General features: G+C 47.1%; 1 protein-coding gene across 1 annotated transcript; it reads right to left on the bottom strand.

The window, feature by feature from the left end:
* Positions 1 to 639: 639 nt before the first annotated feature.
* Slc36a2 (solute carrier family 36 member 2) lies at positions 640 to 25,478 on the bottom strand. The gene is made up of 10 exons (XM_034506173.2): positions 25,128 to 25,478; positions 21,755 to 21,845; positions 21,007 to 21,095; positions 19,656 to 19,751; positions 14,759 to 14,843; positions 11,555 to 11,773; positions 10,447 to 10,545; positions 7,189 to 7,355; positions 5,362 to 5,531; positions 640 to 1,789 (listed from the first exon to the last, which is right to left on the bottom strand). Exons 1-10 carry the CDS (start codon positions 25,271 to 25,273, stop codon positions 1,518 to 1,520), a joined length of 1,434 nt encoding a protein of 477 aa, XP_034362064.1. The 5' UTR covers positions 25,274 to 25,478; the 3' UTR covers positions 640 to 1,517.
* Between the last annotated feature and the right edge of the window lie 1,031 nt (positions 25,479 to 26,509).

Genomic DNA, 26,509 nt, shown 5'->3' with positions numbered 1-26,509 from the left:
CACATGCATATTCTGCTCTCACTCTGGCTCATCTGCACCAGCTCACAGTTCTCATTTTGGCCCCAACATCTTGGTGCGCACGCGCGCACACACACACACACACACACACACACACACACACACACACACACACACACGGTGCTGGGGATGAGACCCAGAGTCTCAGGTAGCTCAAGCACATACCCTGTCATTGAGCTACATCCACACTTCTTATGATCTGGTCAACTTTACTGCGGACGTTGTCCAAATGGCTTCACACACATGTCTAGAAACAGGCTGGTTGATCTTGGTATGGCATTCAATCAGGATGAGCCATTTCTATTCCCCTATCCTCCAGGAGACCAGGCAGGATTCCACATTCCATTTCACTTCAAGTTCTCAGATCCGTAAAGCAGAAAGGGGGGTTGGAGAGATTCCAGTGGATAATAGTGCTTGCTGAGGACTTAAGAATTTTACACCTGCCTGTAACTCCAGCTCCAGGGGGTCTAACATTCTCTTCTGGATTTCAGAGGCATCACACTCACATATTTGGCATACCTGCACACACACACACACACACACACACACACACACACACACACACACACACTTTAAAGAAAAATCAGCTCCACAAAGCAGAAAGAGAAGGCAGTCTCAGGGTAGAAGCCATCATCAAATTTCCATTTATAACACTTTTACTGTTGACCATGGCAAGTTATAAAGTCAAGACTCAAGAGACAATCTGTAGACTCCACCACTGTTTGGTATATGAAGCTGCAATGTTATATTAGCACTTGTTTTTATAACACCTTTACCCAAACTATTATATAAGAACCCTGTATTATGTTTGGTGCCCAATAGGTAACAGAGGATGTTCATTGCAAGAAATCAGGAGTAAAAGAACTACTCAAATGATGTCTCTGTCTGCTGTCCCTGGCTCATAGGCTTGACCCTGCTTTTTTCTTGTTCACTGCTGGATTTCTGAGTTGGGCTAAAACTTAGTGGTTTAGAAAGTTCAACACAGTTATCTGTAACATAGACGGTGACATTTTACCTGAGCATTGTGACTGGTCCTAGCCCCCTTCATCTTGATGCTGATGTGAGCACAAAGTTCTCCATCATGGTCAGGAAAAGGAAATGACCAAAGCTTGAGCGAGCAGAGACCTTCTGCCAAAAGCCTTCTGCCAAAAAGCTGGCGCTTCTGCCAAAAGCTGGCGCTTGCTGCCGCCTAGTGGCTGCTTTTTGCATAGCTCCACTCAAGGTATGAAATTAGCAGGTAAATGAGGAAAACAAGATGGCGGCTTCCACAGGCGAGGTCTCCACAGTGTGGAAAACTAGAGAACGAGCGACATTTTTTGTTTTTAATGACCATCTATCTACACCTTGTATGTGCTGTAGATGGCCCCCATCTCCTTTGCGCACTCACACACGGTGCTAGGGATACGCCACACCTATTTTTCCGTGCCTTGGACCAGAGAAAAGGCGAAATGAAAAGATACATAGACAACATAAGTCACCGTGGGCGAGGAGAGGCTCTGTCACTGAATAAATATGGTGGAGTTGGACGGGGGGAGAGAGTTCCCGGACTCGATCAGCTCATCCAGGGCCTGGTAGGTCCCCACCACGAAGCCCACAAAGCCCAGGATGCTGATGAGGGCGTCCTTGACAATGGTCAGGGGGCTCATGCCCTCTCCGTAGTAGGTGGTCACCTCCAGCAGGGGCGGGATGATGAGGGCCAGGGCGCTGCTGCTCACAGAGCCTACCAGGGAGAGGACCAGGTCCAGGCGGGGGATGAGGATGGCCAGCATGCCTGTGGGTGATGAAAGGAGACAGATGGAGAATCCCAGATTTGCTTTATAAAGGCTATTATTGAGGGCTGGAGAGATGGTCCAGTGGTTAAGAGCTCTGACTGCTCTATCAGAGTTCCTGAGTTCAACTCCCAGCAACCACATGGTGGCTTAGAACCATCTGTAATGTGATTCCATGCACTCTTCTAGTATGTGTCTGAAGACACCTCATATTCATATAAATAAAAAATAAATCTTTTTTTTTTTTTTTTTAAAAAAAAGGCTGTTATTGAAGTCATCTTTAAGAGAAACAAAAACCTCCCTCAGAAATGCTTTGCAAATAAAAATTGAGGGCTGAGGATGTAGATCAGTTGGTAGAATGCCTGCCCAGAATATGTGAAGCCCTGATTCTATCCCTGGCACCATGAAAACTGGGCATGGCGACACACACCTATAACCCCAGCATCTTGGAGGTGAAGCCTGGAGGATCCGGAGCTCAAGGTTTTCTTTAACTACATAGTTTAGTTTGAGGCTAACCTGTTCTATATGAGACTGTATACAAAGGAAATGAATGAATGAATGAATGAATGAATGAATGAATAAAGGGCAAGGTGCTGCATGCCTTTAGTCCTAGCACTTGGGAGGCAGAGGCAGATCAGTCTCTGAATTCCAATCTGCCAGCCTGGTCTACATAGTAAGTTCTGGGCTAGCCAGGGGTACATACTGAAACCCCATAAAAACAAAACAACAACTGTAAAAAAACAAATGGGAGATGGCTCAGTGGGTAAAGGCAGTTGCTGCTCCGTCTGTTGACTTGACTTTGATCCCCAGACACACATGGTAAAAGAGAACCGACTCCTGCAAGTTGTCTTCTGACCTATACACGTGTGTCAACATGCACACAAGAACAACAAACAAACGGACAAACACATGTAAAAAGGTAAAAAGAAAGAAAAGGAAAAGCAGAGAGCTCCCAGCACAACAGCACCCTCCAGGAGAGCTCATTAGTGGTTGGTTGGTCCTGTTGGTTAGGTCTGCTGTGACGGGGCAAGGCGGTGCAGAGATTTCCTCCATCTTGTATTTTTGCTGAGGCCATTTCAGGTTTAACTAGAATTTGATCTCTTTGATGGTAAAGCCCATGAAAAAAATCACTCAACTGTATTCTAGAAACCTGAGGCCAAGATGTCCCAGCTGATTTCTCTCAGCGTCTGTTATACTGCCTGTTTGTGCAACCCCCTGCCCTTCCCCGACCCTCAACACACACTTCAGCTGCTGATAGAGACACCAGGATGTAGATTTTGCCTTTAAAGCCACTTTCTTTAAATGTTCGGGGCTACACTTGAGTCCCCAAATACCTGAGTATAGTCCCAGTTGGCTGGAATAAAGACTTTCAATTGGCTGTAAACTGTGGTCATCTGGGAGACGGGGTTCCCCAAAACACTATGTGTTCATGTTGTTGTGTTGTTGGGAGGGTTCTCTACCCACCTAGGTTTGGTGCTTGGGGTTCTGGAGATGGAGAGATTATTAAGAAAAACCAGTGCTCATTTGTGAGCTACAGCCAGGAGAGTCAAAGGGATAGCTCTATATAACCAGGTAATGAAGGAAGCTGGCCTTGCTTCATATGCATGGAGTCCCAGCAGAACCCACAATCCCCTATACCCAAAGGGAATGGGAGTTTCACATGGTTCCTTAATTCCAGTGACAAGGGCTAGCTTCCTTGCAGCTGGCCTTGCAGATGGAGATTAGAGAGGCTGTGCTTCCAGAATGCCCCACTTAGTCAGCAAAACAGGTTTACATCATGCTTTTTACCTAACCACTGTTTAAATACCAATAGCTTTGCATGATCTTTTGCTATTATTATATCATACATGTATGCATGTTCTGAATGTTCTCTCCATCAAATGACTTTTGTCTGTATTTTCATTTTTTCAACCTTTGACAATTTCCTGTGGGTATATATTGTATGTTGACTGTGTCCCTCCCACTGTCTCCCGCCCCTCCCCCCACCCGGTCCTTCTTTTCAACAGGTTCTCTCCTTACCTTCATGTCTAAATTACAGGCAGAATTTAATTAGGGTTAAACAGTGGTGGGGGGTACGGGGGGCTTGTTTATAATGTTGGACTAAATATATACAAAATCACGAGGGACAGACAGCACCTGTTGCCTGAGCATTTTCCCTGGCTCCCCCACCTTCAATTTCAGCCTTGGACATGAAGGGTGCTGGCTCTGGACTTTGGTAGCTTGGGTTCCAATCCTGCTTATTTTTCTTCATTATCATTATTTTCTTTCTTTCTTTCTTTCTTTCTTTTTTTAAAGATTTATTTATTTTACTTATATGAGTACACTGTAGCTGTCTTCAGACACACCAGAAGAGTGCATCGGTTCTCATGACAGATGGTTGTGAGCCACCATGTGGTTGCCGGGAATTGAACTCAGGACCTCTGGAAGAGCAGTCAGTGCTCTTAACCGCTGAGCCATCTCTCCAGCCCATCATTATTTTCTTAAAGTTTAATTACATTTATTTATTGAGCATATGTGTATGGAGTATGTGTCTCAGCACATGTGTAGAAGTCTGAGGGCAACATTTAGGAGCCGAAACTCTCCTACCATGCAGGTTCTGCTGACTGAACTTGGATTGTAAGGCTTGGCAGCAAGTGTCCTTATGAACCGAGCCATCTCATCAGCTCTTTGTTACTGCCGCTGCCGCCGCTGCTATTGAGATAGTGCCTCGTGTAGCTCAGGCTGGCTTCAAACTTGCTCTGTAGCCAAGAATGACCCTGAACTTCTAGTCCTCCTGTGTGTTGGGATGCACCACCATACTCTATCTCTGAGGTACTGCAGATTGAAACAAGGGCTTCATGCATGCCAGGGAATGCTCTACCACCTGACTGACGCCCCCAGCTCCCAATACTCACTGGTCAGTTATTTGGCAGTGGCCTGCTTCCTGAGCATTCTCATGAAGGCTGAATAAAATACTAAGAAATACAGCCTAGGACACATTTACCACAGTGCCCCCCACACTCTCTGCATATATAATTATTATTTAATATACTAGATATCAATGAATCTGTCCTTGGGCTGGGCATCAGTATACTTTTCCAATCAGGGAACATATAAGAATGGTCTAAGTAGAGGTTGGGAGATGGCCAAGTGTCTACCTTGCAAGCACAACGACCTGAGTTTGATCTCTAGAACTTAGAAAGAACGAGGAATGGTGGGGGACACTTGTAACCCCAGCATTGGGAAGGCAGAGACAGGCTGATCTCTGGAGGTAGCCTAGCCTAACTGCTGAGTTCTAGGCCAATGAGAGACCATATTAAAAAGAAAGAAGGCAGTGGTGCCTGAAGAATGTCACCTAAGTTGTACTCTGGCCTCTACATAGATGCACATATATGAGTGAACATAGACACACACACACACAGACATACAATGAGTGAACATAGACACACACACACACACACACACACACACACATTGTCTCTGTCTGTCTTTGTCTATCTCTGTCTGTCTTTGACTGTCTCTGCCTCTCTGTCTCTCTCTCTCTCCTGTCTCCCCCAGAAATGGTCCAGAAACTCCCAGCCACTGTTCTACTCACATGTGAGGCAGACCATGGCGAGCCGGATGGACAGGTCCACGGGCAATGCCCAGCGCTTTGACACCTGGGAGACAGCAAGGGGGATGATGATTTCTGCGGGGACATAGAACTGCAGGGCATAGGTACACAGGATGCCAATGACATACAGGAGCTTGACTGACTGGTACAGCCTGCAAGACACACACACATTCTCCATGGCTCAACATTTCCATGCCTGGCCTCCTGGGGACAGCAGCCTTTGAATTTGGGACAGTCTCTTGGGTCTTTGTTTCTTTATCTGAAAATAAGGGTGTGGGGCCTTCTCTGAGTGCAGAGGAGTCTCACCGTTGTGGAGGTGAGAGAAGCATCAGGGATACAATGGCAGCGGAGGGAAGGGCCGTGTAGGAAAGAAGCAAGCAGTCCTGAGCATGTGCACACGTGGTACACACGCATGCATACACACAGGCACACACCTGTGTGTGTGTCTTCACAGAGCACTCTGGTGCTTCTCAGAGCAGTGGCGTCGAGGCTACATACTTCTCCCAGGAACCCTTGCCTCATAAGAGGCCAGGGTCCTAAGTGGGGATCTAAAGTCCTGTGTGACTGGAGTGCATAGAAATTGTAGGTGCCCCTTAAGTCCTATATCAGGAGCCCTCAACACATGTTCCCCTTAGTTGAGAGGACTGCGGAGTCCCTGATAATGGAGAGGGAAAGACAGTACCAGTGGAGTTGTGTGAGAGGATGAAAGGAGGAACAGGGTCATGAGTGTGTGTGAAGCTGAGGGCCCACACGAAGGGTGAGGTTTCAAGTGAGCTGAACGTGTGTGTGTGTGTGTACATGCTTGTGTGTATGTGAGTGCATGTGCAGGCATGTGTGTTGCATGCATGTGGCATGTGCATGCATGTGAGTGTGTCTATGTGTGTGATGTATATATAGGTGCATGTGCACATGTGTGTATGTACATGCATGTGCATGCATGCACATGCTTTGCACATGTGTGTATGCATGTGTATGTGCATGCATGTGTGCCTATGCATGTGATGTATGTATATGTGCATGTGTACATGCGTGTATGTGTGCATGCATGTGTGTGCATGTGTTGTACATGCATGTGCATGTGCCTGTATTATGTGTGGGTGCATGTGTGCATACATGTGTTGCATGTATGCATATGTGTATATGTTGTATGTGAGCATGTTCATGTGTATTCCACATGCATGTAGAGGACATAGGTTGATGTCAGTGTCTCCCTCAGTTACTCTGAGACAAGGCCTCTCACTGAATTGGAACTCACTAATTCAGCCTGACTGGCTGGACATTGAACCTCAGGGGTACTCCGTCTCTACCTTCCCTGTGTTAGGATTGCAGGCGCATGCCTGGCTTTGTGTGGGGGATCAGACTAAAAGTACTCACACTTGTGTGTCAAATTCCCCTACCCGCTGAACCATCTCACAGCCCTGTTTCACATTTTCAATGCTAGCTCCCCTGGGTTAGGGGACCCACCCCAGCAGCAGCAGAGCCTGGAAAGGGGAACCAAAGGGTTCAACCCACAGATAGAAGCCTCCTTTCCTTCTCCAGAACTCCTGTGCTCTCCCCTAGGTGACCAGGGATTCTTGTTTCTATCCTTTCCTCTTAGTTATGTCCCCTTTGCACTGAGATACCTAGACCTGACTCAGCCTGGAAGCAGCTCTTGATGGAATCTCTGTAGTCCAATGGGCCAATGGTGGCTCCATCTCTCCCAGTAGGAGTGTCTCTATGCCTGGTCTCCCTGCTCTGACTGGGAGAGGAAGAGAGCTATACAGTTCTACACATCTCTCAATCCCTACCACCCAAGAGCCATGAAGGTACCAGCAGTTGGGCAGGTTAAGAGTGATGCTGGCTTTGATGTCGTCTCCAAACCGCAGGTAGCCCAGAGCCCCAATGGCAATGTACAGGGTGGTGATGATGGACATCCCCAAAGACAGAATGGTTGGGAAGCGGCGTGCATCCTTCATCTTGTTTTCCAGAGGCAGGACCTGCAGGAGCATCCCACTGTAAGGAGGAGGATAACAACAACAACAACGGCAATAACAGTAACAACCAGGAGCATAAAGAAGAGGAAGCCTTGCTGCCTCTGGAATGTGCCCAAATGAATCAAAAGAAGGGACTTAAAAAGGCATTTGTGTGCTCTTGTTCATGTCAATATCATTCATGATCAAAAGGTGGGAAGCAGACAAACGTCCTTCATCATAAAATGGGCAAACAAGATGTGGTACATCCATGAAATGGAATATTATACAGCCTTTAAAAAGAAGAAAATTCTGGAGCTGGAGAGATGGCTCAGCAGTTAAGAGTCCTGATGGCTGCTCTTGTAGAGGACCCTGATTCAGTTCCCACCACTCACATCAGGCAGCTCTCAACCACTGTAACTCCAGCTCCAGGTGATTCAGCACGCTCTTCTGGCTTCTTCAGGCACCAGACACACAGGTAGTGTACATATATACACACAGGCAAAACACTCATACACATAGACTAAAAATAAATACATTTTAAGGAGATTCTAACATACATTGCAGTGCCCATGGAGGCCAGAAGAGGGCGGTAGATCTCCTGGAGCTGGAGTTACAACCTGATAACCTTGGTTCTCCACAAGAGCAGCCAGCCTGGGAAGGGGAACCAAACTCCTAACTGCAGAACCATCTATTTTCATGTATTTGTTGGCTGTTTGTAGTTCGTCTCAAAGAAGTCTCCACTGGGGTACTTCACCCATTTTGCAGCTGAATTACTTTGCTGTTGTTTGTTGGGTTCCTTATACACCGTGGTCTCAGCCCTGTCAGGTGATCCTGTGTCTCCTGTTCTGAAGGCCATTTCTCCTATGCTTTTCCTTCACTGTCCAGATGTTCTTTAGTTAGATGTAACCCCATTTGTCGCTTTACTTTTGTCCTCTGGGCCTTTGGAGTCCTATCCAGGGAATCATTTCCTGGATCCCCCACTGTGCTTGACTCTTCCCTGCTCCCCAACATTCTCTTTTGGAAGTTTTAGAGTTTCGAGTCTTCCATTAATGTCTTTGATCCATTTGAGTTGATTTTTAAAACAAGATTCTCAAAATTACATTCTTTTTTAATGTGTGTGCAGAGGTCAAAGGACAAACTAGTGGGAGTTGGTTTTCTCTTTTCTGCCGTGTGGGTCCCAGGGATTGACTTTAGGTCATCAGGCTTGGAAGCAAGCCACCTTTGCTGGGCCTTGGGTTGATTTTTGTGCAAGGTGAAGTAAACGTTATCATGTTGAGTGTCAGGATGTTTTTCTTCCTGTCTCTAAGAGCTTAAACTCAAGGGAGGCCCAAACTCTGGAATGATTCACTGGTTGATGGAAACTGGTCCATGGAACATCTTTTCATTTTTAGCAAGAGATGTGAAGAGGAACCCTTGAAGGACAGAGAGTGTGACAGGAACCCTATTTTCCTGTTTCTCTGTCTCTGCCAGGCCACATCCCCAAAGGCAAGTCCCAGCCACAGAGCCACAGTCTGGTGTGCTAGTGACACAGAGATTCTGCAGACCTCTGAAGTAGCTGAGAGCCAACCAGAGACCCGTGGGGTATCGCAAGAGTGAGTGGGATTTGGGATTGACTTCACAACTTATGGTGCCTTGTGCAAAGTCAGGATGTAGTGCCCTTGTGCAAAAATTAAGAATTCAGAGATGGCGTAGGCAGAATGTGGAAGGTGCAATGCTTTTAAAGATTGGCTCTATGAGGCTGTGCAGGTTGTGCACCCACCAAACCTGTCCTGGGGAAAACAGCTGATACTTATTTCATCCCCCCACCATTGTGGTGTGTGTGTGTGTATGTATGTGTGTTTAAGCCATTGAGAAACACATGGAAGTCACAAGAAGCATAGGAAGACAAAAGCCAGGCTTTTTGCCCAGAGGATAATTAAAGGGAGATTGGCTAGAAGCTGTCGAACTCAGATAAGTACTAGTGAAAATTTTGTACAGGCTGGGCATGGTGGCACACACCCAGCTTGGGGAGGTAGAGGCAAGATGATTGCCATAACTACAAGGCTGGTGAGGGAAACATATCAAAACCATCACACACACACACACACACACACACACACACACACACACACACACACACACACACACAAGATCTGAATATCTTCACCAAAGAATACATGCAAATGCCAACTAAACAGTTTAAAGGAAGGCCACCCAGATGGCTCAGCAGGGCAAGCACTTGCCCACACGAGCTGGATGTGGTGACACAGATTTGTAATCCTGGCACTCCTAAGGTGAGGTGAGAGACAGAATCAGGAGAATTGACAGAAAGCTCATGGCAAGCTAGTCTGAGGGCCTAAGAGCAGTCAAACAGCCGAAGAGTCTACCTCAGGAAGGCGAAGGAGAGAACTGACTCCTGATCTCCACAGGCACACCTTCACACACACACACACACACACACACACACACACACACACACACACACACTATTAAAAATTAATAAATGTACAGCTTTTTTTTTTTTGTTTAAATCACCTTGCCAGTCAGTGGTAGCATACACCTTTAGTCCCAGTAGTTGGGAGAGAGAGGCAGGGGCAGGCAGATCTCTGGGTTCAAGGCTAGCCTGGTGTACATAGTGAATTCCATGACAGCCAGAGAAACTCTGTTTTAAAAAAACAAAACAAAACAAAAAAACAACCAAAAAAAAAACAAGCAAAAAACCCCAATCCCTTCCCCCAAACAAACAAACAAACAACAAATAAATCACCACAATAAAACCAAAACCAAACAACACCCCCAAACTCTCACCTATATCTTTTATGAATTCTTTTCACTTGAATTATGTACAACCACTAGTCTTGATTATACAAAGGTTAGGAACCTCATATTGTTGGGAAGATACACATTGAATAGACACACTGAGACAAAATAACCTCTTGATTGCCTCTGATGTAACCTACTTTTTGTTTGCTTGTGACAAGTCATCCAAAGGAGAGCAGAGGTTGCTTTTATCCCATGTGTGATTCCCACAGGCTCGACCCAATGGCCAAGAGCACACAGAAAGTCTGAGCTCACAGCTCTTTCCCAGAGGCCGGTCGACAGGTCCCGGGAAAGGCCGCCTTCATTCAAACCTTACCACACCGATGCTTTCGAATGAAAAAATGGCTGTTCCAAAGAAGAGTGGGTAGGTCTTCCAGCTTGCTACCAGTGGCAATTGGCTGGGGTCTGGAATTCCCTAGAGGGGAGAAAAAAATATATAAGATTGTCACTCTGTGGGCACGCTTGAGCTCCTCTGAGCAGGAGGGACTCTGAGAGGAGAACTGGATTTGAGAAAATGGAAATGCTAAAAAGTTCAGCAAGCCTTTAGAAGGAAGTAAAACTGATAAGTATTGACTTGACTATCGCACAGTTCCAAAGAGCCAGAGAGAGGACAGGAACATGCAGGTATTGTTAAAGCACCAAGGATCAGTCTCTCATGAAAGGAGCAGGTTTACCAGAAGTCTCTAAAAGAACAATATATATATACATATATATACATATACATATATATACACACACACACATATATACATATATATATATACACACACACATATATATGTATATATATGTATATATACATATATATATATATATATATATATATATATATATATATATATATAGTGGTAGCACAGGCTCAAGCCACCTAGCAGCACCCAAGAACATAGTGGGCATGAGTGTTAGAAGTCCTTGTGTGCATGTGCATATGTGTGTGTGTATATGTGTGTACAGGTGTACGTGAACATGTTTGGGTGCATGTGGAGGCCAGAGGTCAATTCAAGTGTCTTTATTGGTCCCTTTCTGCTTTATTTTTTGAGTTAGGATCTCTCACTAAACCAGATCCCATCAATTTGGCTAGACTGGCAGGGACCCTCCTGTCTCTGCTCTGCTCAGTCCAGCTTTGCCACCCCAGTGCTAGAATTGCAAGTATGTACCACAGCACAGGTACTGGAAAACAGTTTACTAATGGAGTTGCCTCCCCAACTTCACAAACACAGCTTTTTTAAGAGCTGAATTTGGTATTAAAAGCTGTCATTTGGAGACACGGCAGGAAGGAGATAGCTCAAAAGAGGAAACGGTACAAAGAGGGAATGTTACAGTGAGATGGGTCCAACCTACCCATCTTAGGACTTGGCCCCTGGTGTCTATTATGGATACGAGGGTCCTGTCTCCTGGGAAGTCAGTGGGTGGTGTGCACCAACCTGGATGATGTACTGGGCAATGATGACCAGGCTGACCAGCATGCTGATGTTGGCCAACAGGGAGAAGATGGTGAGGACACGGAGGTTCCTGATGAATACCAGAAGCCCCAGAACGGGCAGGAAGGCGAGCATGTAGAGTCGAGAGTCCATGGTGGGCGTCAGAACTACTGTCTCGTTCTCATGGCAGCTGATGGTTGTACTGTTAACAGCTTCTACTACCTGAGGAAGGAATGGGAAAAGACGAGGAGGAAAAAAAAAATCTGGGCACACAGTAGACTCAGTGCTTTCCCCAGAACCAAACTCTCTTACAAAGAGTCCAGGGAGCTCGAGCAAGTATGGGGTACTTAAAAACTTCTTTTTGGTTTTAATTTTTAAAGACATTTAAATTACATATGCATACACAAAAACATGTATGTGTTTGTGTGTGCGTATGTGCTTGCGGGACACACATGAGGAAGTCAGTACAGGAGTTGGTTCTCTTCTTCCACTCTGTGGGCCCTGGGGCTCGAACTCAGGTCATCAGGCTTGGCTAAAAAAGCCATCTCTCCAGCCCATGAAATGTCTTATCCTAAATCTTCTTCACCAGACTGCCTCAAAAGAGGCCACCAACACAGCGAATATCATGACGTGTAACTGCACTGATAGTGGGGTTTGCTGCCTTGGCTCCCCAGCACCCATTTTTCTGGATTGATTATTCATAGTGAATTCTTTTTTGCTGCTAAATGCAGCCTTGGGGAAATGGAAGATTATAGAGTTGGAGGGCTGGCTATTCACAGAGTCAGGCTCTGTGATCAGAAAGACAGATGAAAATTCAAGCCAAGTGACACAAAGACCAACTAAAAATGGTGAAAGTGACCATGACAGTGAGGTCCCAAGGGGTGACTCACTCACTCTAGTGTTTACACACAGAAGTACACACACACACACACACACACACACACACACACACACACAAACACACACTGATCTGCTCTGGACTTTTCTGAGACCCACCTTTTAGTGTTCTCTTCCATTTTATAAGTCAGCTTTGATCTTTCCAATACACCTATTTTCTGCCTAAATATTTCCCAGAGTCCCTTTCTTTCACCCATAACCCCTTAGTTCCATCAGTTATTGCAACGTAACTGGCCTAGAGAGTTGTCATCTCTTTCTAAAAATAAAAATATTAGATTATTTACTTTGTCATTTTGTGTGTATGATGTTTTGCCTACTTGTGTGTTTGTGTACCGTGTGTATGTCTGGTGCCTGCTGAGGTCAGAAGTCAGGCCCCAGGGACTGGAATTAAAGACAGCTGTGAGCTGTCATGTGGGCGGTGGGACTAGAACCTAGGTCCTCCGCAGGAGCAACAAGTGCTCTCAAGCGCTGAGCATCTCTCCAGCTCCAGTTATGCTTTCTTTTCTTTTGTATGATGGCAATCACAATATCCATTCTTTAAAATCTTATTTTGACTTAACACATATCATGGATCTATAAATACAAGTTTTATCTTTGGGATTTTTCTCTACTTATGTGAGTGTTGCCAGGATGGAACCCTGGGGCTTGGCACACAGAGCTTGACTTTTGCTTTTGTATTTTTGAGGCAAGGCATCATGTAGCCCAGGTTGGGCTCAAACTTACTATGTGGCTGAGGATGACCTTGAACTTGTGATCCTCCTGCTTCTACTTTCCCAGTTTGTATAGTGCTGGGAGTTGAACCCAGAGTTTTAGGAATGCCAGTCTACAACTGAGTTACCTCCCTGCTCTCACACCATTGCTATTTTGTTCGTTTTAAAATGATTTCTCCCTACAGTATGAAACATCCGCGGATAACTAGCCAGGCACTCACAGACCTGCACAGAGGGTCTCTGTGCTGTGGTCAGGGCTACTTCTCGCTGTGGCCACTGCTGTCTTGTATAACTAGAAAAATTGCTCTCATGGGCCAATCCCACATGTTCATGCCTGGAAGTTTTTACGTGGTCCATTTCCCTGGTTTGGTGACTGCACTGTGCAAGCTGCCTGAGCATATCCAGCCCACATGTGGCTCCCCAAAGCAGCCTTGTACTCCCCTGGGGTCTTCACAATGATGCTTCTGGACCACAGTGTGCATTCTTAACACCCGTGCTGCCTCCCGGACGTCACATGGAACTTTGCCCACTGAGTTTTAGAACCCTCCTGCTTAGTTCGTAAGCCCCTCAAGACAGTGCTTGCCTTAATAAACAGCTGATAAAAATGCAGGCCATGAGCAACAAACCATAAATCAGGGTTTGCAGAGAGCAGCTTGCTTTCTGAAGAGCCTCAGATGAGCGCTCTGAGTTTTGCAATTACACTCTTTGTCTCAGCACGCTTACTCAGCAAACAGAGGAATTACACAGAGATGTGTGTCCCCGCAACTGGTCACAGTGAGAAACAATGAATCTGGATTGGGGGAACACTGTAACTCCAGCACTTGGGAGGTAGAGGCAGGAAGATCTGAAGTTCAAGATTGTCCTCTGCTACATAGTGAGTTTGAGGCCAGTTTGGGCTACTTAAAACCCCGCCTCAAACAACAAAACAAAACAAACCCAAAATGATAAGATAAAGATAATACAAATAACAATATCCTTGGCTAGGGATGTGGCTGAGCTAGCAGAGAGCTTGCTGGGCATGCATGGAATTCTGGGTTTGATTTCTATCATTGCACAAACCTGGCATGGTTGACACATCTGAAATACCAACACTTGGTGGGTTGGGGTACAGGAGTCAGGAAGTCAAGATCATCTTTGGCTATATAATAAGTTTGAGACCAGCCAGAGATACAGGAGACCCTATCTCAAGAAGACAAAGGGGAAGAAGAAGAGGAGGAAGAGGAGAAAAAGAAGAGGAAGCAGTGAAAATATTCAGAAAATATTTGTCAATAGAATACAGATCACACTATGATCACTCCTAGTGATAGACTGCTTCAAACTGAATCGATTACTATAGTCAGCCCTCCATTGTTATAATAAAACACCTGAGATAATAAGATGGCATGATCACACACACATACACACACACACACGCACATGCACACACACACACACACAGGCTCAGAATTCTGTAGGGACATGGAGGGTGAGGGAGGCCAAGCTCCCTGATAGCAGGCTTTCCCTTCCCATGATGAATTTTTGAGGACTCAGATGAAGTGAGGTGGTAAGTAAACAACAGAAGCTTCCTTCTGTGTCCTCCCACCCTGCCTTGTCTGCGTACCTGTTTTAAATTGTCCGCCAGAAACACAATGTACACACAGCAGAAACCCAGCTGGGTGACGATGAGGAAGAAGCTCACAACATGCCTGGAGGAAGGGGGAGGGGAGAGAAGCTTGCTATAAAAGAAGCTGACTTTTCTGATCCATTTTTAGCCAGTCTGCCCTTTGTCCCCAAAGGATGGTAGCCCTGCACCAACACCTCCATCCTTCTACTACAATCGAGAGGACAGAGAGGAGGGAGGTAACAGCAGCTGGTTGGAAACAGCCTTTGCACACTCACAGCTGGCTACGTGGTCAAGTTCCCAGGCCTGGGAGGCTGTGCCCCATCTAGCTTTCTGTCATTCTTCAACCCCGCCTCTCACTGTGACCGACAGCAAGCACGTAATGATTATTAGCTGCCTGGAACTCAGAAAACATTTTTCCTAGCATGTGTCAGACACTTCATTAGGTATTGAGGATGCACAGATAACACAGAACCTCTTGCTCTGGTAGGTTATAAGAGACTGGTTTGTAGATGGGAAGAAATTAGCGTCACAGGGGCTGAAGAGATGCTGCAATTGCATGCTTGCTCCAAAGCACGAGGACCTGCATTCAGATTCTTAGCACACATGTAAAACGTCAGGCATGGTGGTGCGCACTTGTCCTTCCAGAGCTGGGAAAGTGGAGACAGAAGTATCCCTGGAGCCTGTAGCCAAATCAGTGAGTTTTAGGTTCAGTAAGAGTGTTATAATGAAACCTACTGTTTTGTATAAATATGCACTCAAAACGTATCCACAGCAAAGGTTGGCTGGTGAGAAAAGTCTTAATAATTTATCCTTAATCTGCCCTTACTTACTTAATATGGTGATCTTTAATCCTAAAGGGGAGAAAATAAGGGAGAGAAGGAGGGATGGAGAGAGGGAGGGAGAAAGAGAAGAAGAGGAGGAGGAAGAAGAAGAAGAGGTGGTGGAGGAGGAAGAAGAGGAGGAGGAGGAGTTGGAGGGAAGGGCTGGAGAAATGGCTCAGTTGTTAAGAGCACTGACTGCTCTTCCAGAGGTCCTGAGTTCAATTCCCAGCAACCACATGGTGGCTCACAACCATCTCTAATGGGATCTGATGCCCTCTTCTGGTGTGTCTGAAGACAGCTACAGTGCACTCATATACATTAAATAAATAAATCTGAAGAAGAAGAAGAAGAAGAAGAAGAAGAGGAGGAGGAGGAGGAGGAGGAGGAGGAGGAGGAGGAGGAGGAGGAGGAGGAGGAGGAGGAGAGAATATTAATGAATTATAGAGACAGAAAAAAGAACATTCTTAGACAGACCACTATGGGCTGGAGAGATGGCTCCGTAGTCAAAGTGCAGTCCAAATCCCAGGAATCCACACAAATGTCAGTAGGTATGCTGTTCTTCCAGGACTTACAACCTTGGAAGATGGAGATGGGATCTCCACAGCAAGAGAGCTAATGAAATTAGCCACATCAGCATGCTCTCGATTCCACCGAGAGACCTTGCCCCCAATGAGTAAGGTGGAAGAGTGAGGGAGGATGATTCCAGACATCAACCTCAGGCCTTCACATGCGTGAGCATACACGGATACTGCAGGTACTCCTACAGATGTGAAAGGATGCACACCATGCATACATACGAAAGTGGAAAAAAACAGTGCATGAGAAAAAGCACCATTGGAAAAGGAGAAAAGAGGGGGGAGGAGAAGGAGGAAGATAGAAGAGGAGATGGAGGAAGAGAGAGAAGAGGAGGAAGAAAAGGGAAGATAGGAGAGATGGTGGAGGGGGAGGAATGAGGAAGCAGTGGTGTAGAACAGGTGGGTTTCGATGCCTTCCTAGAGCAGGGTTCACTGATGGAACAAGACTTAGCCAGAGAGGGTGACAATAGATAATCTCCATAATGATCGAGAGGGAAGTCACCTGCATGAAGCTGTGGTCACTATGGCAGGAGGATGACAGCAAGTTCAAAGTGCTATGGAGCTGGAATGCACAGACCCTGACCATGGACCCCTGGGTAGGGGGTAGATAATCTTATGTAATGCACCTGGTTTTGACTTGGACCATGGGCCTGCGGAGAGGGGGACAGGACACATTCATTTGCTATCTGAAGCTGAATGCTGGACAGGACACAACTGTGTCCCAGCAGCTGGGATGCTGAGTTGTGCCAATGTACGAAAACTTGAGGAGGCAGATCAAGAAGAGGAAAGGGCAGAGGTCCTAACTGGCAGATCCGGAGAAACTCTAGTTCCCCACACTCCAAAAGACAGTCCATCTATCTAGAAATGTGCTCAAGATGGACTACAGAATTTCGAGTGGTTAGATAAAATCCAGCATTCAGGGGCATATGAAACTGATTCCACTGGCAGAAGAGACTTAGGGCTCTCCACTGACACACACCGGGGGTTGCATATCAAGTGCATGCTGGCTTCTGGGCTCTCTCAGTATCACAAGCACCTGCTAAGTTTTCAAAATGCAGGCTCCCATCCCAGCCTTTCTTATGTCTTCCTCTACCCTGACCCCCCAAGCCCCGCCCAGCTACTCATCGTGTTTATGACCCAACTATCCTCACTATTCTCGGATCTTGCTATTCTCACATGCTCATTCTATTAATTATCTCTGGCTATTTTCACTATTTCTTTCTCTCTGCTCTGGACTCTTCCAAATGCTTCTAGCTTCTCTCTCTCTCTCTCTCTCTCTCTCTCTCTCTCTCTCTCTCTTCTATGTACAATAACAAAACTTCATCTCAAGCGTATCATGGAGCAGCGATGTTGGCAGCTTCTTTACTGCATCTTTCTCACAATTGAGTGCTAGTTGTGGTGTCGAAACCCTCACAAACACTAACCCCGCACTTGAACACCACTTGATAGACACAGAGACCAGCAGTGGATCTGATAGAGAATAGGGAAGGAAGCTGGGGACAGCCAACGGCCAAGAGTAAAAGAAGAAATGATTGTCCCTGCAGCTGCTGAGATGGTCTCTGGGTAGGGAAGGCTCAAAAAGAAGAAGGGTTTTTAGGACCATATTGGAAGACACAGAAAGACAGTAGAGACAAGGGTGAATACAATGGCAGGAAGTAATTAAAGTTCTCTCTCTCTCTCTCTCTCTCTCTCTCTTTCTCTCTCTCTCCCTCCCTCCTCCCTTCCTCCCTCCTGTCCCTCCTCCCTTTTGGCTTTTGTGTGTTCCCTGGCATATGAGTGCTCACTGTATGTGTGCATATTCACTATGTGTATGTGTATGCTCACAGTGTGCATATGTATGTATGTTTACTGTGTGTATGTGTTCACTGTGTGCGTGTGTGTGTGTGTGTGTGAGAGAGAGAGAGAGAGAGAGAGAGAAAGAGAGAGAGAAAGCAGAGGCCAGAGGTTGATGTCAGGTGTCCTCCATCACTCTCCACTTTATTTTATTGAAGTAAGGTCTCTTGCTGTACCAGAACTCAGTGCTTCTGATGATCTAGTTAGCCAGCTCCCTGCAGGGATCCTATCTCTGTTTCCCAAGTACTGGGATTCCAGGCCGGTCATCATACCTGCCTGGCTTCTGCACCAGTTATAGGGATCTGAACTCTGGGTCACAGTCTCGGGTCACATGACCATGCTCATGTGGCAAGCCCTTTACCCACTGAGCTGTCTCCCCAGCCCCAACACTTGCCTTCTCTTTCAGTCGATGTCTTACCAAGACAATTTCCTCCATTCCCCTGACGACATCACCACCAGAATGGACATTGCCTATACTGAGGCTTCCCTGGCTGCAACGTCTGCCCTGTGCTCCCTTATAATCTGTCCCCTCCCAGAAGCTAAATCAACCTTTCAAGAACGCAACGGTGCTTATTTCCCTGATTAAAAACTCTCTTGTCTTGGCTTTCTGCTGGTCTTCAGAGAGGGGCTGGAGAGATGATCCAGTGGTTAAGAGCATGCATGGCTTTTGCAGAGGACCAGAGCTTGGTTCCCAGCTCCTACTGCACAACCACCTGGTAATCTCCACGGGCTCCAGTGTTTCTGGGATTTGGAGGCATTTGTACTCTCAGGCACACAACTCACCCCCAACACACATAACTAAAAGTTATAAAAATAAATATTTTTTTTAAAAAAAGAAAATAACAAAATGGTAGAGATGGTCTAAAATCCACAGTGTGGGCCAGTGAGATGGCTCAGCAAATAACAGGGCTTGCTGCCAAACCTAATGACCTGAGTTCCATCTTTGGGACCCACGTGGTAGGAGGAGAGAACAGACTCCCGTGGGTGTTCTGAGCCCCTCCCCCAAACAAATAAGTACATAACAAACAATTAAAGATTGTTTGAGTGTTTAAATGTGCCTGAGCACCTAGTTCCTTTCTCAGTCTCCCCACCTTGACTCTGTCTTCATGCTGCTTGGTCTTTCTGTAGCATGAACCTATCACACAGCTGCACCAATCCCTCAGCTCTGCCCAGTTCCTGAAGGATCCGTCAGACCCCGCCTTCGAGGTTCCTAAGTAACTCATCCTTCAGGTTACTTTCTGCAGAACCTATCTCAGTCGGTCCAGCGTGGCTACCCTGGCTTGACACATCCCTCTACCCTTGGCCCCGACACTCCTCTATCCAATTGGTAGTAGCCAGAACCTCTTTCAAGTGTATCCCAGTGGGTATTGCGTAATCGAGCGCTAGGCTGTCTTTCCCAGTGGACCATGGGTAATGCAAGAGCAAAGCCTTGCTGTCTCTTTCCCTGTGATGTTTGCAGGGTAAGTGTGGTTTCCCAAGAGTGTATGGTAAATGAACATTTGTCACCAGAGATACGTGAGAACTGGATAGGTGATGTGGGTAGTGACCTGCTTCCCAGTAAACAGTCTTGACGTCTGAGTCACTTTGTCAGGGAAGAAGACCTTCTCCGATGGTATTGTTTTCTCCATAACTTAAGCCGCTGTGAACAAAGCAAGCATAAAGTACCTCCCCCAGTGGGCGTGGCTTTGCAGCCAGGCGTTGGGACTGGAAGCCAATCCATGCATCACTGTGTCCCCATAGTCCATGAAAGGTTTGTTGAGTCTGTTGGATAAAACACATACGGTATTTAAAGAGACCGATGAACCTAAAATTATGTTTTTAAAGAGTCAAGGGGCCAAGCTGGGGAGATGCCGTGTAAACCTGAGAACCTGAGTTCAAATCCCAGAACTGGCTTTAAAAGCCAGTGGCACCGGTCTGAAATTCATGCACTATTATATCAAGATGGAAGGCGGAAACAGGAGACTTCCCACATCCCTGGCATCTTGTTGTATCCCTGGCATACAGAGTGAACAAGAGACTTCAAACCAGGTAGACGGTCAGGACGGTCAGCTGAGGCTGCCCCCTGACCTCCACAGTGTGTTGTGGCATGTGTGTACATACATGCACACATGCACACACTTCCTGCCATGCTCCGCAACCCTCTAGGGATTTACCTAACTGGGGTAATGAGGGAATGAAGAAAGGAAAAAGACACACATTCAGGAAAACTGGGATCCAGTGGGGTTGTGCTTGCTCTGGAGTTGGGTATCAACTGCAGCAGCCCAGTCCCCATACATCTGACTTGAGGAGGAAGGCGCAGCTGAACCAGGAGGCAGGTCTACCTAACAGGGGTAGGAGGTCTCTGTAGGCAGCAGCCTCAGGCTGCAGTCATCCCAGAGAGGAAGCTGTGGCTGATAGTTGCTGCACACACTGTCCACATACACCCTAGGAGCAGAGGAAGGCTCTGCCATCTCTCTGATGGAAAGGCTTTGGGGGCATTGGGATTCTTGACATGGCTGTGCTCATGGCAAAAATACACACCCGCCCAGGGCTTCCTCCACTCCTAACACATCCACTTAGGGAACTCCACAACTCATGGTCAGGAGATCCAGTCCAAGGCCACACAGATAGAAGGTGGAAAAAACATGGAGCCAGCACAGCCAGGTTCTAATTGAGGCTGTAATTCCACAGGGCTTGGTTCTCACCTGTGGTTCCAGCAGTTACCACACTGCATGAGTAATAGCGCACGCCTGGCATGGGTGTAGTGGTGCCTAGACCTATGGCTCTCACTGAACTGGGGACAACTCTTCGAGGCAGGGATGGGCAAGAGGAATTTACACCCACTACACAGGCAGGCTGACCAGACAAGCTCAAGGGCCTGATTGAGGTCATGTAAGCAGCTGTGTGTGCAGGCTTCCCCTGAGGTCTGCCATTCCTGAAGCTCTTTTTCTTGGCTATCATGGGGTCCCTGAAGAAGGAAGCTCTTCTAATGGGTTTGGGGGATGTCCTCGAGACCCACGAAAGGGACGTTCCTCACCTGTGACAGAAGCGCTGGGCACATCTGACTAGGATGTGCATACAGTGGCAGGCGATAAGGCCCATCACCAGCAAGCTGAGTGGGCCCATCTGCAGGCAGGACAGACAGGAGTAAGTGGGAGAGAAGACGATTTAGGGGAACAGATACTGCTGAGGACCCAAAGATCTCTCTCTCTCTCTCTCTCTCTCTCTCTCTCTCTCTCTCTCTCTGTTTGGGAGCAGGGGTCAGATCTCCAGCTTGTCAGGTCATTGGACTTGGTGGCCAGTGCCTATATCTCATGAGCCATTTGCTAGCCCTGAAAGAACTTTGTAGAAAACTGAGTTGAAAGACACTTGGCTATTCTTTCCAAAAATTATCTCAAGTAATATCCAACAAGTACACATAGCAGCCACGGTGACGTTTGTGATGGGGTAGGAGACTCAAAGTCCTGACCACATGTCCCATTGGTGGTCTCTGCTAGGTGTCCCCAAGGACACCTAGGATCTGTTAAGGTAGACTGAGTAACTGGCCCTCCTCCAACCCTTACATTCTACAAAAGGAGGGAGCTGAGGCCTGAGAGTGGATAAAAAGTGTTGACTCCTAGTGCCCGTGGTCGAGCTGAGGCAGAACTCAGACCCAGGCTTGATTGTTTGGATTCTAAGTCTGGGTCAGTTATCCTCTACCCAACCCCCAGGGTATTTTAAACCATTATGTCTTCTTCCTCATCCCACAGCTCTTCATAATGCCCCCACTGAGCCACGCCTCTTACCAGGATGCCTGCATTCTTCACAGCCAGGGGGAGTCCCAGGATCCCTGTGCCCATGTTGCCTTTGACCAAATGAACCAACGTCTGGAACCCTCTACAGGAAAGGAAGTCGGTATGAGGACATGTCAGTAGAGATGGGAGAGAACCCAGCCAGCCGTGAGAGCCATTCCCTCATGGCATACCAGCACCTCAATTAAACTGGGCAGGTAACTTCACGGCCATCTCGATTTTCCTGTATCCTTGCTTTGGCACCCGTAGGTCTCCTGGAAGGTGACCACCCATCCCAAGATATCCAGAATTGTTCTAGCGTTAGCAACGTGTGCCCTGTCTATGCCTCGAAGCACTAACTGTATGAGACCCCGTGCTGAGTTGTTAACATCTCATCTTCATCGTCATCTTGGCAGGATAGTAAAGTAGGCAATGATATGGGTTTGGTGTGCAGATGGGAAATAGAGGCACAAAAGTAGTTAGATAATTTGCCCATGAGTGCACTGGGAAGTCGGGGCTGGAAGCCAAGCTGTTTCATAGCTCCATTCTTCTGCAGTACCCAGGGAGTCAGACCCAGGACAAAGGAGGGGGAGGGGCAGCCCTAAGTCATCACAGAGGAAACTGAGGCCCAGAGACCAGTTTGACTTCCTGAGTTGTGGCAGAGACAGGACTGCACTCCAAGAATAGGGGAAAAGGCAGACTGGAGTCAAGCCCCTGTGACTTGTCAGCAATAGGTCAGGTGACGTCGTCGGTCATCTGGGGATTGGTCTCCAGAGAGATCTTTCTTTCTTTTCTTCTTAGCCCAGGACATTAAGTCTGGGGAATGGCATGACCCCTAACCCAATAAAACCCAAATTAATGCAAAGGACTACCACTCTTTCTGTTACTGTTTACTTAAGATGTTCAGGGTCACACTCGGGGCCTTGCACATGCTAGGCAAGAGCTTTGGCCCTGAGCAATGAATGCCCTCAACACTCACCATTTCTTCTCTCTCTTTCCCCCACTTCTCTCTTATTGTTCTCAGGGTCTCTTATAGTACATGCTAGCCCCAAACTCACTATGTACCTTGAACTTCTGATTGTCCCACTTCCATACCCCCAGTGTTGAGACTATGGGTATGTCACCATGCCCAGTTTATGCAGTGCTAGGGATAAAACCCAGGGCCTTGTGCCATCTAGACAGGCACTCTACCAACTAAGCTATATTCCCAGCCTCAATTCACTATTTATTTAAGACAGATGTGAAGTTGATCCAAAGGACAAGGTCATTAAGGAGAGAACAATTTCAAGTTGGGACTTTCTCTCCCAGTGAATCTCAAATCTCCCAGCTCTCTTCTAGATGCTTCTGTATTCCAACTTTGTGAAACACAGTACTAAGCTTTTATCTAAACCCCCAGAAGATTTAGAAATTTCCCCAAAAAACCTTTGCAGCCAAGAAATTGTCTGAAAGCAGGGGACAGGAGTCTGGCAGGAGCCTGGATTTTGGAATCAGACAAACCCAGGATTACAACCCAAGGCTGCTAGTTCTCTGGCTCTGTCATTTTGTGGGGGCATATGTTTGGCTCCACAGTGCCTCTGCAACTGTTGAGAATAATGCTATTTTGAAAGAGCTCACTCAACTCCCGGTCTCTAGTTAACCCCCAAGTCCTCTGGCATTGGAAGACCTGCCCATGGATTGGTGGGAGTTAAAGAACAATTGGATGGGGGGGGGGAGGGTGGAGAGTCCTGCGTGCCTGTCTCTCTCCCTGTGGGTGTCAACATTGCTGACAGAAAACTACACCCCCAGCCCCCAGCAATGGGCTTGTTTTGCAACTGGGAAGGGGTCAACGGGTCACTTAGGAAATTTCTAACTAAAGGACTTAGGAAATCAGAATTAGCTTGTAGCTGTTCAGCCAGCTCGAAGTGTGTCAAGCCATGCAAAAAATTGGACCAGGAGCCAGGAGGCCTGGGTCCTTTGGTGACCCAGAGCCACCATCACAGGTGTTTTTTAAGCAGCCAAGAGTACACAAGTACTATGCTTGGGGTGAGTGTGTGTGGGGGGGGAGGGGGGTTGTTCATGCTCACATAGAAGGTACAGTCATCCTGGGAGGAGCAAGCCATCATTTCTAGACTCTGTCACTTTCTCCAGCTGGTAAGTGGGAACTGAACCCAGAAGTCCAGACTCCACTTGCTGCCTCCTTTCCCAGCCTGGATGCCTTGTCTCCAAGGCCCACAAGGTCCTCTCTGGCTCTTGGTTTATTCTTTTGATTTTTAAGTAGTTGAAATCGCCACCTCAACCATCTAGGACACAGGACACAAGAGTCAGATGGTTCTCTCAAAGTTGAAGAATACCCTGTTCAGCTGTGAGTGGTCCAGGGGACTGAGCAGCTCACTCTAGTAACCTGTAGCATTTAGAAGGCCCAGGACCAGACCCAGGAGCCATGACATACTGCCAGCCACCATTGAGCCCATCCCTGCAGTGTCTTGTACGCAGTGTGAAGAGGGACCAAACCTTCTCCTTCGCTGCCACACATCCCCTTCTCTGTGTCTCTGTCTCTGTCTCTGTCTCTGTCTCTGTCTCTCTCTCTCTCTCTCTCTCTCTCTCTCTCTCTCTCTCTCTGTGTCCTTTAATGTACTAGGTCATATTTGTTCCTCCCTGCTTTACATATGAGGAAACTTGCTTCAGAGGAGAGGACAGGGCTTTCACCTGAACCCAGACCTTCTGGTCCTCTGTTAAGTACATTCTTTACTACTTTGATGACGTCAAACTGCCCCTTAGAGCACAAGCCTGAGCTGGCCAGACTGCTGTACTCGTGAAGTCAAATAAGGAGGAGGAGGAAGAGAAGGAAGAAGATGATGATGAGGAGGAGGGTGTTGGAGCTCTACAGCTTGTCATGTTCTAAAAACCTTTGTGAATGTCCCTTTCTCCAGAATCCATCTTCCAGGAAATAGAAGACATTTGGATCTTCCACATGCTGTTCTTTGAGTAGTACCATTGCAGCCCCAGCAGCAGCAGGGCCCAGGCTTGCTACAGGGAGAGGCTTGCTTGTTGGCTGCTGAGGCCACTGTGGTTTGCATTCTGATCCCAGCTTCCCTCTAAGTTCTGCCTCCCTCCTAGACACTGAGAGCCCCAAACTGACTTTAACAAAAGTGCTATATTCTAGCCCCTGTCCTGCCAATAAATCTTAGCATGTGGCTTAAAGCTGTTGGGTCTCAGTTTCCCTCTCAGGAATTTTCAGATTCTAATCATGCCCCTAGCTAGAATGTCCTGTTTGACACAGACCCTGGATGTACTTTTTCCTCTTTGGTGTTCCTGGCTGCACAGGGGGTTTAGATCAGACACGCCCACCTCGAGATCCAGACTGGAAGCTGATGGAAGCAGACAAGGGGTGAAAGGAAGCTGCACTCACGTTATGCCCTTGGTCTTCTTTGGTGACTCTGAAGAGCTCCCATTCACTGGACTGGGATCCTGGCTTTGCACTTTCTTGGCGCTCTCAAGGTCCAGCTTGACAGTGGTGGCTACCTGCGGGCTCCCAGCACTCTTGGTCACAGACATGATGGCTTCAGAAAGGGCAAGCTCAAGGCAGGGAGTGGGCAATCAAGGAGGTGTGTGTGCAGGTACAAGTTGGTCCCAGTAGATCTGGCCAGGAGAGCTTGCTCTGGCCGGGCTGGAATGAGACCACGCCCACCTGCATGGACGCCCCGCCTCCTCTTGCTTAAAGAAACCCAGGGGGAGGAGGAAAGGAAGGAGGGATTTGGGGAGGGAGCCATAAGCTTTTTTTTTTTTTTTTTTTTCTAATTACCCAATCACAGTAAAGGAAACAACAACAACAATGCAATGAACTTTTTTTTTTTTTTTTTTTTTTTTTTTTTTTTGTGACAGGTTTTCCTGTAGCTCAAAGTGGCCTGTAATTCATTAGATAGCTAAGAATCACCTGGAACTTTTGAGCCACCTGCCTCTACCTCTTGAGTGCTGGGATTACAGATGTGTACACCACCACATCTGTTTTTATACAGATCTGGGGACAGGACCCAGGCCTTCAGACAAACCAGGCAAGCAGTTCGCATCTGAGCCACGTTTGCAGTCTATACTGATCATTTTAATGATGAGAGCCAAACTATTTATTACACACTTGCTAAGGGGTACCCATTTGTGTGCCTCTGAGAAAATGCCTTCCTGTCTCCATCTCAGGGCAGGGTCCCACCAGCAGACCTGCAGTCTGCTCTAAGAAGATGGGAGGGACAACTGGCACTTCATCTAGAGCAGGGCTCTTTCTAAGGTCCCACGCACAATTCTGAACTTGTAGTGTATCTGTGTGTTGTATGTATGTGTGCATGCATGGTGTGTACACATGGAGGTAAGAGTTGGATTTGAGTCTTCCTCAATCATAGTGCAGCCCCTTTAATACAATTCCTCAGCCATAAAACGATTTCATTGCTACTTCTTAAACTGTAATCTTGCCAGTTATGAATCAGAATGTAAATATCTGATATGCAGGATAGCTGATATGTGGCACCCCCCCCCCCCCAAGGGCTCACGACCCACAGGTTGAGAATTGCTGAAGGGGCTTTGCTTTCTGAAGGCTCCATAGAGGGAGAAGGAAAGGAGCAGATTCTACATGACTCCCAGCAGCATTCTCCTGGACAGGCCTTGGCTCAGGGGCGATGGGGTGTGATTTGCTGAAGGTTACATGTGGCTTTCAGATTAGAGCCCTGGAGCTGAGGATAGTCTCGGGAGCTTCTTGGGATTCCGCTCTCTGTCATTATCTCTGCTCCGTTGCAGACGAACCAG

Source organism: Arvicanthis niloticus, chromosome 6 (assembly GCF_011762505.2).
Source record: "Arvicanthis niloticus isolate mArvNil1 chromosome 6, mArvNil1.pat.X, whole genome shotgun sequence".
Lineage (NCBI taxonomy): Eukaryota > Metazoa > Chordata > Mammalia > Rodentia > Muridae > Arvicanthis > Arvicanthis niloticus.
Note: the sequence above shows the minus strand (reverse complement) of the source record. Positions and strands in the feature narration are given on the sequence as shown.

Bases quoted from the DNA above. Each gene is read 5' to 3' on its own strand.
- Slc36a2 (XM_034506173.2), bottom strand. From the start codon at position 25,273: ATGTCTGTGACCAAGAGTGCTGGGAGCCCGCAGGTAGCCACCACTGTC. The intron at 14,844-19,655 runs GTACTTTATGCT...CCCTTCCTCCAG, and splicing joins AGCCACGCCCACTGGGGGAG to GCATGTTGTGAGCTTCTTCC. The intron at 5,532-7,188 runs GTACCTTCATGG...TGTGTCTTGCAG, and splicing joins CTTAACCTGCCCAACTGCTG to GCTGTACCAGTCAGTCAAGC.